At 42.3% G+C, this 11048-nt stretch overlaps 1 protein-coding gene across 5 annotated transcripts in view; it reads right to left on the bottom strand.

Moving 5' to 3' along the window:
- Ttc21b (tetratricopeptide repeat domain 21B) overlaps nucleotides 1-10522 on the bottom strand; it is a 76515-nt gene extending 65993 nt beyond the window's left edge. For 2 of the 5 annotated variants that reach the window (XM_059260589.1, XM_059260587.1), the window contains exons 1-4: nucleotides 10365-10519; nucleotides 5424-5553; nucleotides 5220-5330; nucleotides 1528-1694 (exon numbers count right to left, since the gene is read on the bottom strand). In XM_059260589.1, the coding sequence (XP_059116572.1) occupies nucleotides 1528-1694; nucleotides 5220-5330; nucleotides 5424-5553; nucleotides 10365-10385 (429 nt within the window). In that variant the 5' untranslated portion in view covers nucleotides 10386-10519. Of the gene's footprint in view, nucleotides 1-1527; nucleotides 1695-5219; nucleotides 5331-5423; nucleotides 5554-10104; nucleotides 10185-10364 lie in introns of those variants that run through there. The other 3 variants (XR_009378796.1, XM_059260586.1, XM_059260588.1) reach the window with 3 other exon arrangements.
- Between the last annotated feature and the right edge of the window lie 526 nt (nucleotides 10523-11048).

Below are 11048 nucleotides of genomic sequence, written 5' to 3' on the forward strand. Positions count from 1 at the left end.
AACTGAAATCATGGATATTTCCAATGGATTGGAAAGTCTGTATGATTGCAAAGAAGATGATTTCTTTTTAAAATCAAATAAGAAATAGGGTATGTTCTCCTTTCTATGCTTTTTAGATTAACTTCTAGGCATTTTAGAAAGGTTATACTTGCCTCCTGAAAATATGGGTGAAACTATCAACCAGTACCCCTTCAACTAAGGAGACACTTTACCATCTGAATGGGTTTCAAAGGCTCTTTCTGTGGGGTAACTGACAAACTCCAGTTCGAGCCCTAAACCTTCAGCTTCCTTCCTTTTAAAGTTCATCTGCTCTTCTGTTAGCCAGCGCGTGTGAAGACAAACATGTCACTGCCCTCTACTGTGACTCCACTCAACACTTTCTCCTCATGGAAAGAGATCTCACTAGATTTGGGGACACTGAGGCACCCCTTGAGCTTATGCCTCATTATCTTTTTTCATTTTGTGTATCAGCTGACAAATCTTGGTGGGTCTTCAACATATTTTATTTGTACTTCCTCTAGTCCCTCAAAACCATCTGCCAGAATATACTTTCTGCAAATTTTAGTTTCTGTCTAAATCAGTTCAGCCTATAAACTATTTTCTTGATCTGCACTGTAATAATGTAACTTCCATGATTCAAAGCCTTTAAGGATTTCTTAATGTCTATCTAATTATCTATAGATACTCATACCTAGCAATCATGATCCTTCTATTTCTACGGGTTTCTCTTACCATTTTCACTATGTACCCCATGTTCCCTCAAATGTAAGGCTCTCAAGGTAAGCAGATATGATGTGTCTTCATCTCTACCTAGCATTTCCAACCTGGAATAACTACTCCCCCTTTCTAGATTTACTGATGAAATTGGTTTGGGGGGAACTTGGGGACTTTTTTTCTTGGTTGTAGCTGAAATGCTATTTCCTTTCTAAACATTTTCCCTCAATCACTTACCCTTACAGATATGAAGTGATTGAGGGAAAATGTTTATCAAAGTCATGGCTTGTACAAAATAGGCTGCTGTCTTCCTGCACACTTTAATCACAGCTCTTCTCATCATTTCAAAGGCTTCTCGGGAGGTAGACTAGGCAGGTGCTCTATGCTGATTTACCCAAGAAAATGAAGCCTGTGCTCTCTTTATGCTTGGATCACTAATGGCACACATCCGGGTGTCTTATAGCAGACATGTTCAACCAGAAGGAAGGAAGGGGAATAAGAAGGAAAGAGAAGGAAGCAGAATACAGATCTATTCCAAAGTGACTAGTACAGAAACAAGAAACCCCAGTCCAGCCATATTATTTATGAATATTTCATATACAGTAAGGATATTTGTAAGTCAAAGCTAGCAAATAAGCTCATGAAACAAGGAATAAACAACCTTTGAAAGCTCCTATTCTGCAGTTAAGAATATTAAAAGAAAGTTATTTATTGAGAACAGAGTGGTTATAATAAAGGAGTAAACAAAGGATACTACTAGATAATATCACAACCTTCCTTTAGTACTACTGTTTTAAAAAGAAAAGTGGTCACCTCATTGCTATCATGCGGCATTTTTGACATTCTGTCAATATATTCTCTCGCCTTATCATGGCGACCAATGTGCCATAAAAACAGGCCTGCGTGGTACAAGGCTTTGCGTCCGGCTTCCTTACGTTGCTCCTTCATTTTGGTATCTAATTCCAGGATAGCTTCTCTATCTGTGAGGGGGAAATAATATTAAATCAAAATTAAATCCCAGATCGAGTGTTCATGATAGGTCAGATGACTAACCAGGTACAGAATTTAGTTATTCTCTCAAGGCAGCATCATTAAAAATAAATACACACTATACGTGCCATCAAAATACTGCTAGTATTGCTGCTTCATTTAAGAAGAATGAGCAAGCCAAGCTATGGGGCGCAGCCCCTGGGAGGCAGAGACAGGTGGATCTCTGTGAGTTTGAGGCTAGTGTGGTCTACAAAGAGAATTCCAGGATTGCCAAGGCTACACACAGAGAAACCCTGTCTCAAAATAAAAACAAACAAAAAACCCCAAAAATAATGAGCAAAATGAATCTTAATAATGCCTTATTTAATCCAATACATACAAATTAGAAATACAAAATAGATATAAAGTTAGAGAGTTTGCTCTCTTTGAAATGGGCTTATTTTATACTTACACTACATTTAATTGAGGCTAAGTTTTCTTCAGAAAGAATATGTACATGCCATTAAACTTAGAGTTGAAAAGCAGATCCATACACTCAATGTGGGCCATTTTCTTGATTAATCATTGATATAGGAGGGCCAAGCTAACTGTGTCTGGTGACAGTCCCGGATGCAGACAGAGCAAGCCATGAGGAGCAACCTCCCCTCCCACCCTCCAGCCCCCACGCCCCTCCCAGCCACCATGGCCTCTGCATCCATAAATTTCCTAATAACTGGATCAGGTATCAGCTTAAAATTTAAAAAGTATATTAAAATTTGGGCTGGTAAGATGGCCCAGTGTGTCAAAGTGCTTGCAGCATAAGCCTCGTATCACAAGTTTGATCCCCAGAAGCCATGTAAACAACCTACATGTGATGGCACATGTTTAAGCTCAGAACTCCTGCAGCGAGATGGGAGGCAGATTGTGTTGGTTAGTTTTATGTCAACTTGACACTAACTAGAGTCATTTGGGAATCTCAGTTGAGAAAATGACCCTACAAGATTAGCCTGTGGGCCATTTTGTTGTGTTATGAGCAGCAGATCCAGAGAAGTGCAATGTCCAAGCCCTTTGGGACCCAGAAGACCATGAGTCTTGAGGGAATCCCAGGTACTGGACACTCAAGTTATGTACACTGCTGAAGTTTGGTTGTTCCCTCTTGAAGTAAGAAAGTAATTAACTTTTTTTTTAAGTTTACAGGAATGCACAGTTATGAGACCTTGGATATTTATTTTAAAGTAACTTTAGAATTTTAGAGAGACACTGGAATTTGACAGACTTAGGAATTTTACAGACTTAATATTTTAGACACAATGAATATTTTAAAGACTCAACTTTTAAGTGTTTAAATTTTTAAAGACCAAGGAACTTTTAAAAGTTGGAATGTTTTTGTACTGTGATAATATTAACATGTCATCTTTGGGACAAATGGAAAAGGAAAGTGTCTAGATGAATAGTGATGCATGTGTGCCAGATTGCCAAGGGGCCAATTGTGCCAGCTAGTTTTTATGTCAGCTTGATCCTAGCTAAAGTCATTTGGGAGGAAAGAAACAATTGAGAAAATTCCCCCAACAGATTGCTCTGTGGGAAAGCCTGTGGGACGTTTTCTTGATTAATGATTGATGTGGGAGGGTCCAGCCCACTGAGGGTGGTGGTACCCAAGGCAGGTGCTTACGGATGGCAAAAGAAAGCAGACTGAACAATCCAGGAACAAGCCAATCAACAGCACTCCTTCATGACCTCTGCATCAATTTCCGTCCTGAGTTCGTGCCCCGATTTCCCTGGGTGCTGAACTACAATCCGTAAGATGAAATAAACCCTTTTCTCTCCAAGTTGGTTTTGGCCATGGTGTTTGGTCACAGCAATAGAAAACTAACCAAGACATGGACAGAGGAAAATCACTTGGAAGCTTGTGGGTCAGCTAACCTGGAGCTCCCAATGTGGCAGAAACAGGAGAAACCCTGCCTTAAAAGGTGGAAGAGAGAAAAGTTGAACGTGCCATGGTATGTGTAAGCCCCCCGCCACATGCCCTTTGTCTCAAAAACAGACAGAGAGACACACATACAAGTAATAATAATATTTTTTTAATTTTAAGTAAATAAAAATTAAATAAAAAATTCTGCCACATGTTGGGGGATATTTTGTCATACTGTGAGCCTGAGTTTGTATTTGTGTTGATTAAATAAAATTACCCTTGGATCAGGAGGCTGAGTTACCCATGAGTTGACAGAAAGTAATCATGGAGCATCAGAGGGCAACAGGAGAGACAGGCAAAGTAGCAGAGATGGATTTGGAATGGGGCAGGTTTTTCTGGTTTGGAAAGTGGAAGCACGGAGCTTTTGAAGATGCCAGAAAGGAGAGAAGGTTAGTGTTTTAGCCTCTCTGAGCCAGCAGGTTTTCACCCCAGCCTTGAATTTTTAAGTCTTATTTATAAATAGAACGACAGAGATACCTTTAGTGGCAGCGACAGAGCCAGTGCCCGAGGGAACAGAATTTTCCTCCAGGCTGTGGCCTGAGTGGCTGGGCTGCGACTAGAGAAGTAGGCAGGTAACTTTGGAGTCACAATTGCTGGCTGAAATAGCAGTAGATTAAGGCAGAGCCACTGTGCCGAAGATAAACCAACAGCCACAAAATCAGATTAGCCACCTTTTGTGTTCAAAAGCCACACACAGTTACATAGTACAGCGAGTAGTGTATGCCATTGCCAAGATAGACAACTATATTATAGTTTTTATTAATAAAATTTATATAAAGAAGTAATCATTCCAAATCACCAGGGGTAGTGTCAGGAATAGTGCCCAAACTACTTGACTCTGAAGTCCAATCCTGAAGCACATATGTATTGATCACTCACTATAACTCTTTCATATCTTTGAAACATCTAGCACACTCCTAACAGAAAGGCCCTAACTGTTTACTTGTCAAGCAATGTTTTATTTATTTTGTTTTTGTAATCTGTGCATGTGTGCTTGGCATGAGAGGTATGTGATAGGTTTCTTAAAATAGAAACTGATTCTAATCCTTAAAAACTCATCCTATGTTATGCAGTTTAATAATTTGAAATATTTACAGTGCTATTGTTGCTGGACATACACACATACACATATATTTTTAAGTTACTTATGGCTTGGATTTTCTTCTGTCTCAGTTATAGGTTACACGACTCACCAGCACAATGCAACTCAACTTTAAAGACCAGCTTATGAACAAACTTTCCTTCCATAATGTAGCCATAGGTCCCAACCACTAGGCAGAACAATGTTCCTTCCATAATATAACCAAATGTCCCAACTACTACCCAATGAAAATTACAATGTTACTTTCTTAATTTAGCCATACATCCCAACTACTACCAAGAATAACATCCCTTCCATAATACAGCAATAAACCCCAACAACTATGCACAACAAAGTTCCTTCCATAATAGAGCCATATATCCCAACTATTACACAGAACAATGTTCCTTCCATAATATAGCCATAAATCAAAATGAACCAAATGTAGACAATCTATCCAAACACTGTACTTAAATACTATACCTGGATTGGGGCTCATTTTATGGACATACATTAGGGCAATCAGAGAACACAGGGACACATCTTGTTTATTTTTAATGGCCTCAAATTCCCGAAGGGCTTCTTGAGCTTTACCTGGAAATCAAGATTAGGGTGTGGGGGGAAAAGTATTCTTAGTTCAAATCAAGGATTCAGAGAATTTGAAAACAGTTGATGACTAGTGCGTACCTTCCATCAGTGTGCCATAGGCATGATAAAACCTGAAGACTGGATCACTGCCATACTTCTTCATTCCTTCACTGGCCACAAGTAACACATGGTGATAGTATCTCTCTTGACAATAGTAATTAATGAGTGTCTAGAAGGAAATAATGGCTAAAGGTTAACAGTCTGTTATTCTAAAAGACATTCAGAAGCAGATCTAAAATACTGGATAATCCAGAACCTAATACATTTTCTTCTTTAATCTTTAGAATACTACTGAAAACTGACACATAACAGTAAGGATGAGACAGAATGGTCATGGAATTACTGACAACTCAGTGTTTTTCTCTTCTAATGTGATTTCTTTTTTTCCCCTTTAATTAATTTTGTCAAGAATACTGGAGCCAGACTACTTTTACATTTTCCTCCTTTGGCTATATTTTCTTAAAGGTTTTAGGAAAAAAAGAAGAAAACATGTGGACCAAGAAAATGAAGAGACTTGGGCTGGTTAGCTGTTCCTGGTGTTTGTTGTTTTTCATTTGGTTTGGTTTTGTCAGCTTGACACAAAGGATGTCGTCTGGGAAGACAGAACCTCAGCTGACAAAATGCTTCCATCAGATTGTAGGCAAGTCTGTGAGGGCATTTTCTTGATTAACAACTGATGTGGGAGGCCCAGCCCACTCTGGGCCTGCTACCCCTGGGCAAGTGGTGATGGACTATATATACATATACACACATATATACATATAAATATATAAATATACATACATACATACATACATATATCTGAGTTAGCCATGAAAAGCAAACCAGCAAGCAGTGTTGCTCCACTTTGGTGGGTGAATGAGAATAGCCCCCATAGGCTCATATATTTGAATGGTTGTTACCTAGTCAGTGAAACTGTTTGGGAAGGATAAGAAAGCTTGGCCTTGTTGGAGGAGGTGTGACCTGGAGGCTTTGAGGTTTCAAAAGCCCATGGCAGTCCTTGTCTGTCTTTGTCCCTGCCTCTCTGTCTCTCTCTCTTCCTGCTGTTTGTGGATCAGGACAGAAGCTCTCAGCTCCTGTCATGCTCCCGGCCATGATGATCTTGGACTCTAACCCTCTGAATATATAAGCAAGCCTTCAAAAAACTCTTCTATAAGTTGCCTTGTCATGGTGTCTCTTCACAGCAATAGAAGAGTAACTAAGACACCTGTCTTCGTTAAGGTTCTATTGCTGTGAAGAGACACCATGACCTCGGAAACTCTTATAAAGGAAAACACATAATTGGGTGGCTTACAGTTCAGAGGTTCAATCCATTATCATCATGGTGGGACATGGCAGCATGTAGGCAGACATGGTGCTGGAGAAGGAGCTGAGAATATTATATCTCGATATGCAGGCAACAGGATGTGAACTGGGATACTGGGTGTGCCTTGAGCATATTTGAGACCCCAAAGCCTGCCCCCCACAGTGACACATTTCCTCCAGCAAGACCACACCTACTCCAACGAAGCCACACCTCTCAGCAGTGCCATTCCCTAGGAGCTTCCGAGGGCCAATTACATTCAAACTACACCACCATCCATGGTCTTTGCTTCAGTTCCTATCTCCAGATGCTTCCTTGAGTTCCTGCCCTAATAAAACACAATGACCAAAAGCCACTTAGGAAAGACAGAGTTTATTTCACCTTAGAGTTTGCAGGGAAGTCAGAGGGCTAGGAAGGAATGTGAATTACTGGCTCACTTAGCCTGCTTTCTTATAGCACAGAGAACCACCAGCCCAGGGTGGTACCACCCACAGAGACAGAGAGAAGGGCCCTCCTACAACAATCATCAATCAAGAAAATTCCTTGTTGACTTGACTACAGGCAATCTGATAGATATATTTTCTCAATTGGGGTTTCTTATTCTCAGATGACCCTAGCTGTGTCAAATTGTCATAGCCAGCACACAAGCTGTGACCAGTTGGAACTGGTCTAAGGTTTCTTGGACTGTATCTAAGGTTTAGCTGCTGACTTACTCAAAGAGGGAAGCCACACTCTCACCATTCCGGTGACTACCAGACTCCTTTACTCCATAAACAAAGGTGTGTGGGGAATCCTGTGCCATTGTCTGACTACAGTGGGGTCTAGCATGAGTAAGAAACTGAAAGGACATAGTGTGTGCAGACAGCTCTTTCACAGTCTGGATTCTGGAGGGCTACATCCTTGCCTTTTCTAGATCCCAGTCACACAATATTCTCTAGAACTTCTGCTCTGCTCCCCTCCTGTGGTTACTGCCCCACACCCCTTTTCCACCTTGTTTCTGGAATGACCCATATTCCATTTCCTAGTCACCCCACAACACACCTCAGCAGTTTTGTTTTTTCCAAGTTTCTCAGGCCCTAGGGTCACAAATGAGCATTTGGGGTCACAATATTATTCTACTTGACTTTTATGCAGTGTTTAATTGCACTCACCAACTACAACTCTGAAAGGCAGTGCTGTGGTATCCCAGAGAGGACATGGATTTAACTATATAAAGACATGGCCTTGAGTCTTTGTCTATGTTACACTTTTGCTCATTTACAAACTATGGTTAGTAAAGCAAAAGTAGACATGGGGTGAGGAGTACTTGAAGATGGTGTAAAAGTCCTAGTCTGAAAAAATAGAATGAGTTCCACCACACTCTGCTGTCTGGTCAATACCTCTGCCAACCTCCAGGTTTATACTCTGCCACCTGCTACCCAAATCATCAAATGAATCATGACGTTCCCTTCCCATTCACCCAGTGCTGCCGAGCAAAGCAGTCTTTACGTGCATCTGTTTCTCTGGCTTTCATATTACTCCCCATACCTATTATGACTCTTGTGGTTCAAGTTAGACCATTTAGTCCAACAAACTTCATTTTGACTTTGAGACAGGATCTCATTATGTAGCTCAGGCTGGCTCAGACTTGCTTTCTGCTTGCCTCTGTTTCCTGAATACTGAGAGTAGTCACATACCCCATGATCAGCATCTAGCAAGCATTTGCTGACTGTCTACTTTCTAGTACTGGGTACTATCTACTTTCTAGTACTACATACCAAGAAGAGCGTAATTATACAGTACTGAGAAATGTTAGTAGGAGTGGTCACTGCTCTAAAAATATCTTGAACTTTCTGGTGAAATTGTAATCTGAACATCAGCTGAGATCCAATGCAGTAATTAATGTAGGAAAGTGGCTAGTACATTGCAATTGGGAATACAGAATACTATACACAGCTTGAGTGAGTGGCCAGAGAACCCACTCCTGCAGACCATTTTAGAACTGATTCTCCAATTATAAACCCATTATTCCTCCTTCTCCTACATTTAACCCCATGATTTGCCTTGATGATTTTTGACAAAGGCCCAGGAGTTTACAAGGCAGAAGAACAGCAACAAGGAGGTAAGAGCACAGTACCTGGGATGGGTGTGGTGATGGGTAGGGCTAAAAGCCAGTCCTTAATCTACAACAGTGGGCTAAGACATGTTTGGCTTCCCACTTGGTTTTGTATGACCCATGAACTAAAAATGGCTGGAGAAACATTTCATAGACAAATTCAGAGCTTATAAAGATTTATTGGCATATGGGGATGTTCATTCATTTAAGTACATCCACAGCTGATTCCCAACTATAGTGTAGATTGGACAGAGATCCTAAAATAGGCACCATCTGGCATTTTGTAGAGGATGTTTACCACTCCTTGTTCAAGAACCTGTTCTAGATAGAATATTGGACAGACAGATCAAGGTTTGAAAAGAGAGGCTGGGCCAATGGGCTCATTTTTAAGGATATGACTTGCTCCTGTGGTGAATGATGAAAATTTGAATAATGGTTTTATCATTTAAGTGATTTTACTGCACAACTCATTTGGACAACCTGAAGGATAGATTGGAGGTGATAAAAAATGTAAAAGCTGGAGGAAAAACTTGAACGGTAATGCAGAAATTTATTAAAAATAAAAAAAAGCCAGCTGGGCAGTGGTGGTGCACGCCTTTAATCCCAGCACTCGGGAAACAGAGGCAGGCGGATCTCGGTGAGTTCGAGGCCAGCCTGGGCTACAGAGTGAGTTCCAGGAAAGGTGCAAAGCTACGCAGGAAAACCCTGTATCGAAAAACCTAAAATAAATAAATAAAGCCAAACATTTCAGTCTTCTCTAACCTTCAGAGCTCAGATTTTCCTCTGTGACTATCAGGAGCTAACATGGCATTCACGCTTTTATCAGCTCGTGGGTTCAGTCCTCATAAATCAAGTGTAAGTTGCAAGACCTGTCATGTTTACTGCAGTATCTTAAGCACTTAGAAAATAGTGCAAGACACACAGAAGGCGGTCAACCAATGCTTATTAAAGGCACTTGGGTCTGTCCCAGCATTAGATTGCAAATGGGTCAGTTTAAAGTCCTGGGGTCTGTTCTGCTAGCTCCAACCTCTGGGAGACATCCAGGAAGAAGCGCTCCACAAATACTAAACAAGTCCAAGAGAGAACAGAGAAAAACCATCATCTGAAAAGGAAAGTTCTTGCATTTCCAAACCGTCTTTGTTTCACCGTTTCTGAAATATCTGCTGAATGCATCAATCAGAAGAACATTTCCGTAAGCTAAATACTCCTTCCTCTCTTTTTTAAGTCTGTTTTTAACTGCTTGCATATCTCGTCCTGCTCCTTTACACGCGAATGCAGAGTAGGACGGTAAGGATGGCTGTTAAGTTCCCTCAAAATCACACCTGGAGACGAAGCAAGCTTCCCTAGTAGAAGTCCAATGCCAACACAAGCAACAGGCTGAGGGCTGGCCGTTAACGGCAAGACAGCGGCTGTGCCCGGGCCTCGGGATCATCCTCAGGGGGCAGGAGTTGGAGGGGGGGTGCAGCATCTTGGCCAAGGCCGCAGGCCCTCACCGCCAGCGGCCGCTGCCCATGCCACCCGGGGCCAGGTACCAATCACCTCGCAGTGTCCACTCGCCCAGCCCACGCCCCGCACCGCTCACCTTCAGCCCCTGGGAGTCCATGGCCGCCAGCTGCCCGGAGCGTGCAAGCCACTGCCACTGCCAGCCGCAGGCTCAGGGGCTCAGACCCTCTGCCCGGGCCCTCAAACCTTAAGGGACGCGGTGGGCGGTGCGGAGGGCGTGGCCGGGTCTCCATTGGCTGCCGGCGTGAGGGGGCGGGGCCTGACCGCAGGACTGCGAGGGAGGGGCCCCGGAGCAGGCGCGGAGGGAACCCAGAGGGAGGACCGCGAAGGCGACTGAGGTTGGACTCCGCCGGGCACTGAGTGCGGCAGAGTGATGGAGCCTCCGAAGGGAGGGCCAGCCTGGAAAGGGCTCGAGGAGGAGGGGGTGGGTGGAGCTAGAGGTGTGAGATTAAAGAATAAAGATGATGAAGCAGGAAATAGGAAGAAGGGCGACTCTGCTTTCCTCCATCCCTGCAAACAAAGGCAGACTCCATTTTCTCAGCTTTTTTTTTTTTTTTTTTTTTTTTTTTTTTTTTTCTTTTTGTGGAAGCGGATTTGCGCAATGCGGCTTAGGAGCGTGCTTGACCGGGGAAAATGATTTACCTGCCACTTGTAGTAATAGTGACGGGGCCACAAGGTGGCGCAGAAAAATCACAATTTGGCAAAAAATGTGAAGCCTGGCTTGGGCCTGTTTTAAATCTTTGCAAGCACGGCTGTAATTTTG

This window comes from Peromyscus eremicus, chromosome 4 (genome assembly GCF_949786415.1).
Source record: "Peromyscus eremicus chromosome 4, PerEre_H2_v1, whole genome shotgun sequence".
NCBI lineage: Eukaryota > Metazoa > Chordata > Mammalia > Rodentia > Cricetidae > Peromyscus > Peromyscus eremicus.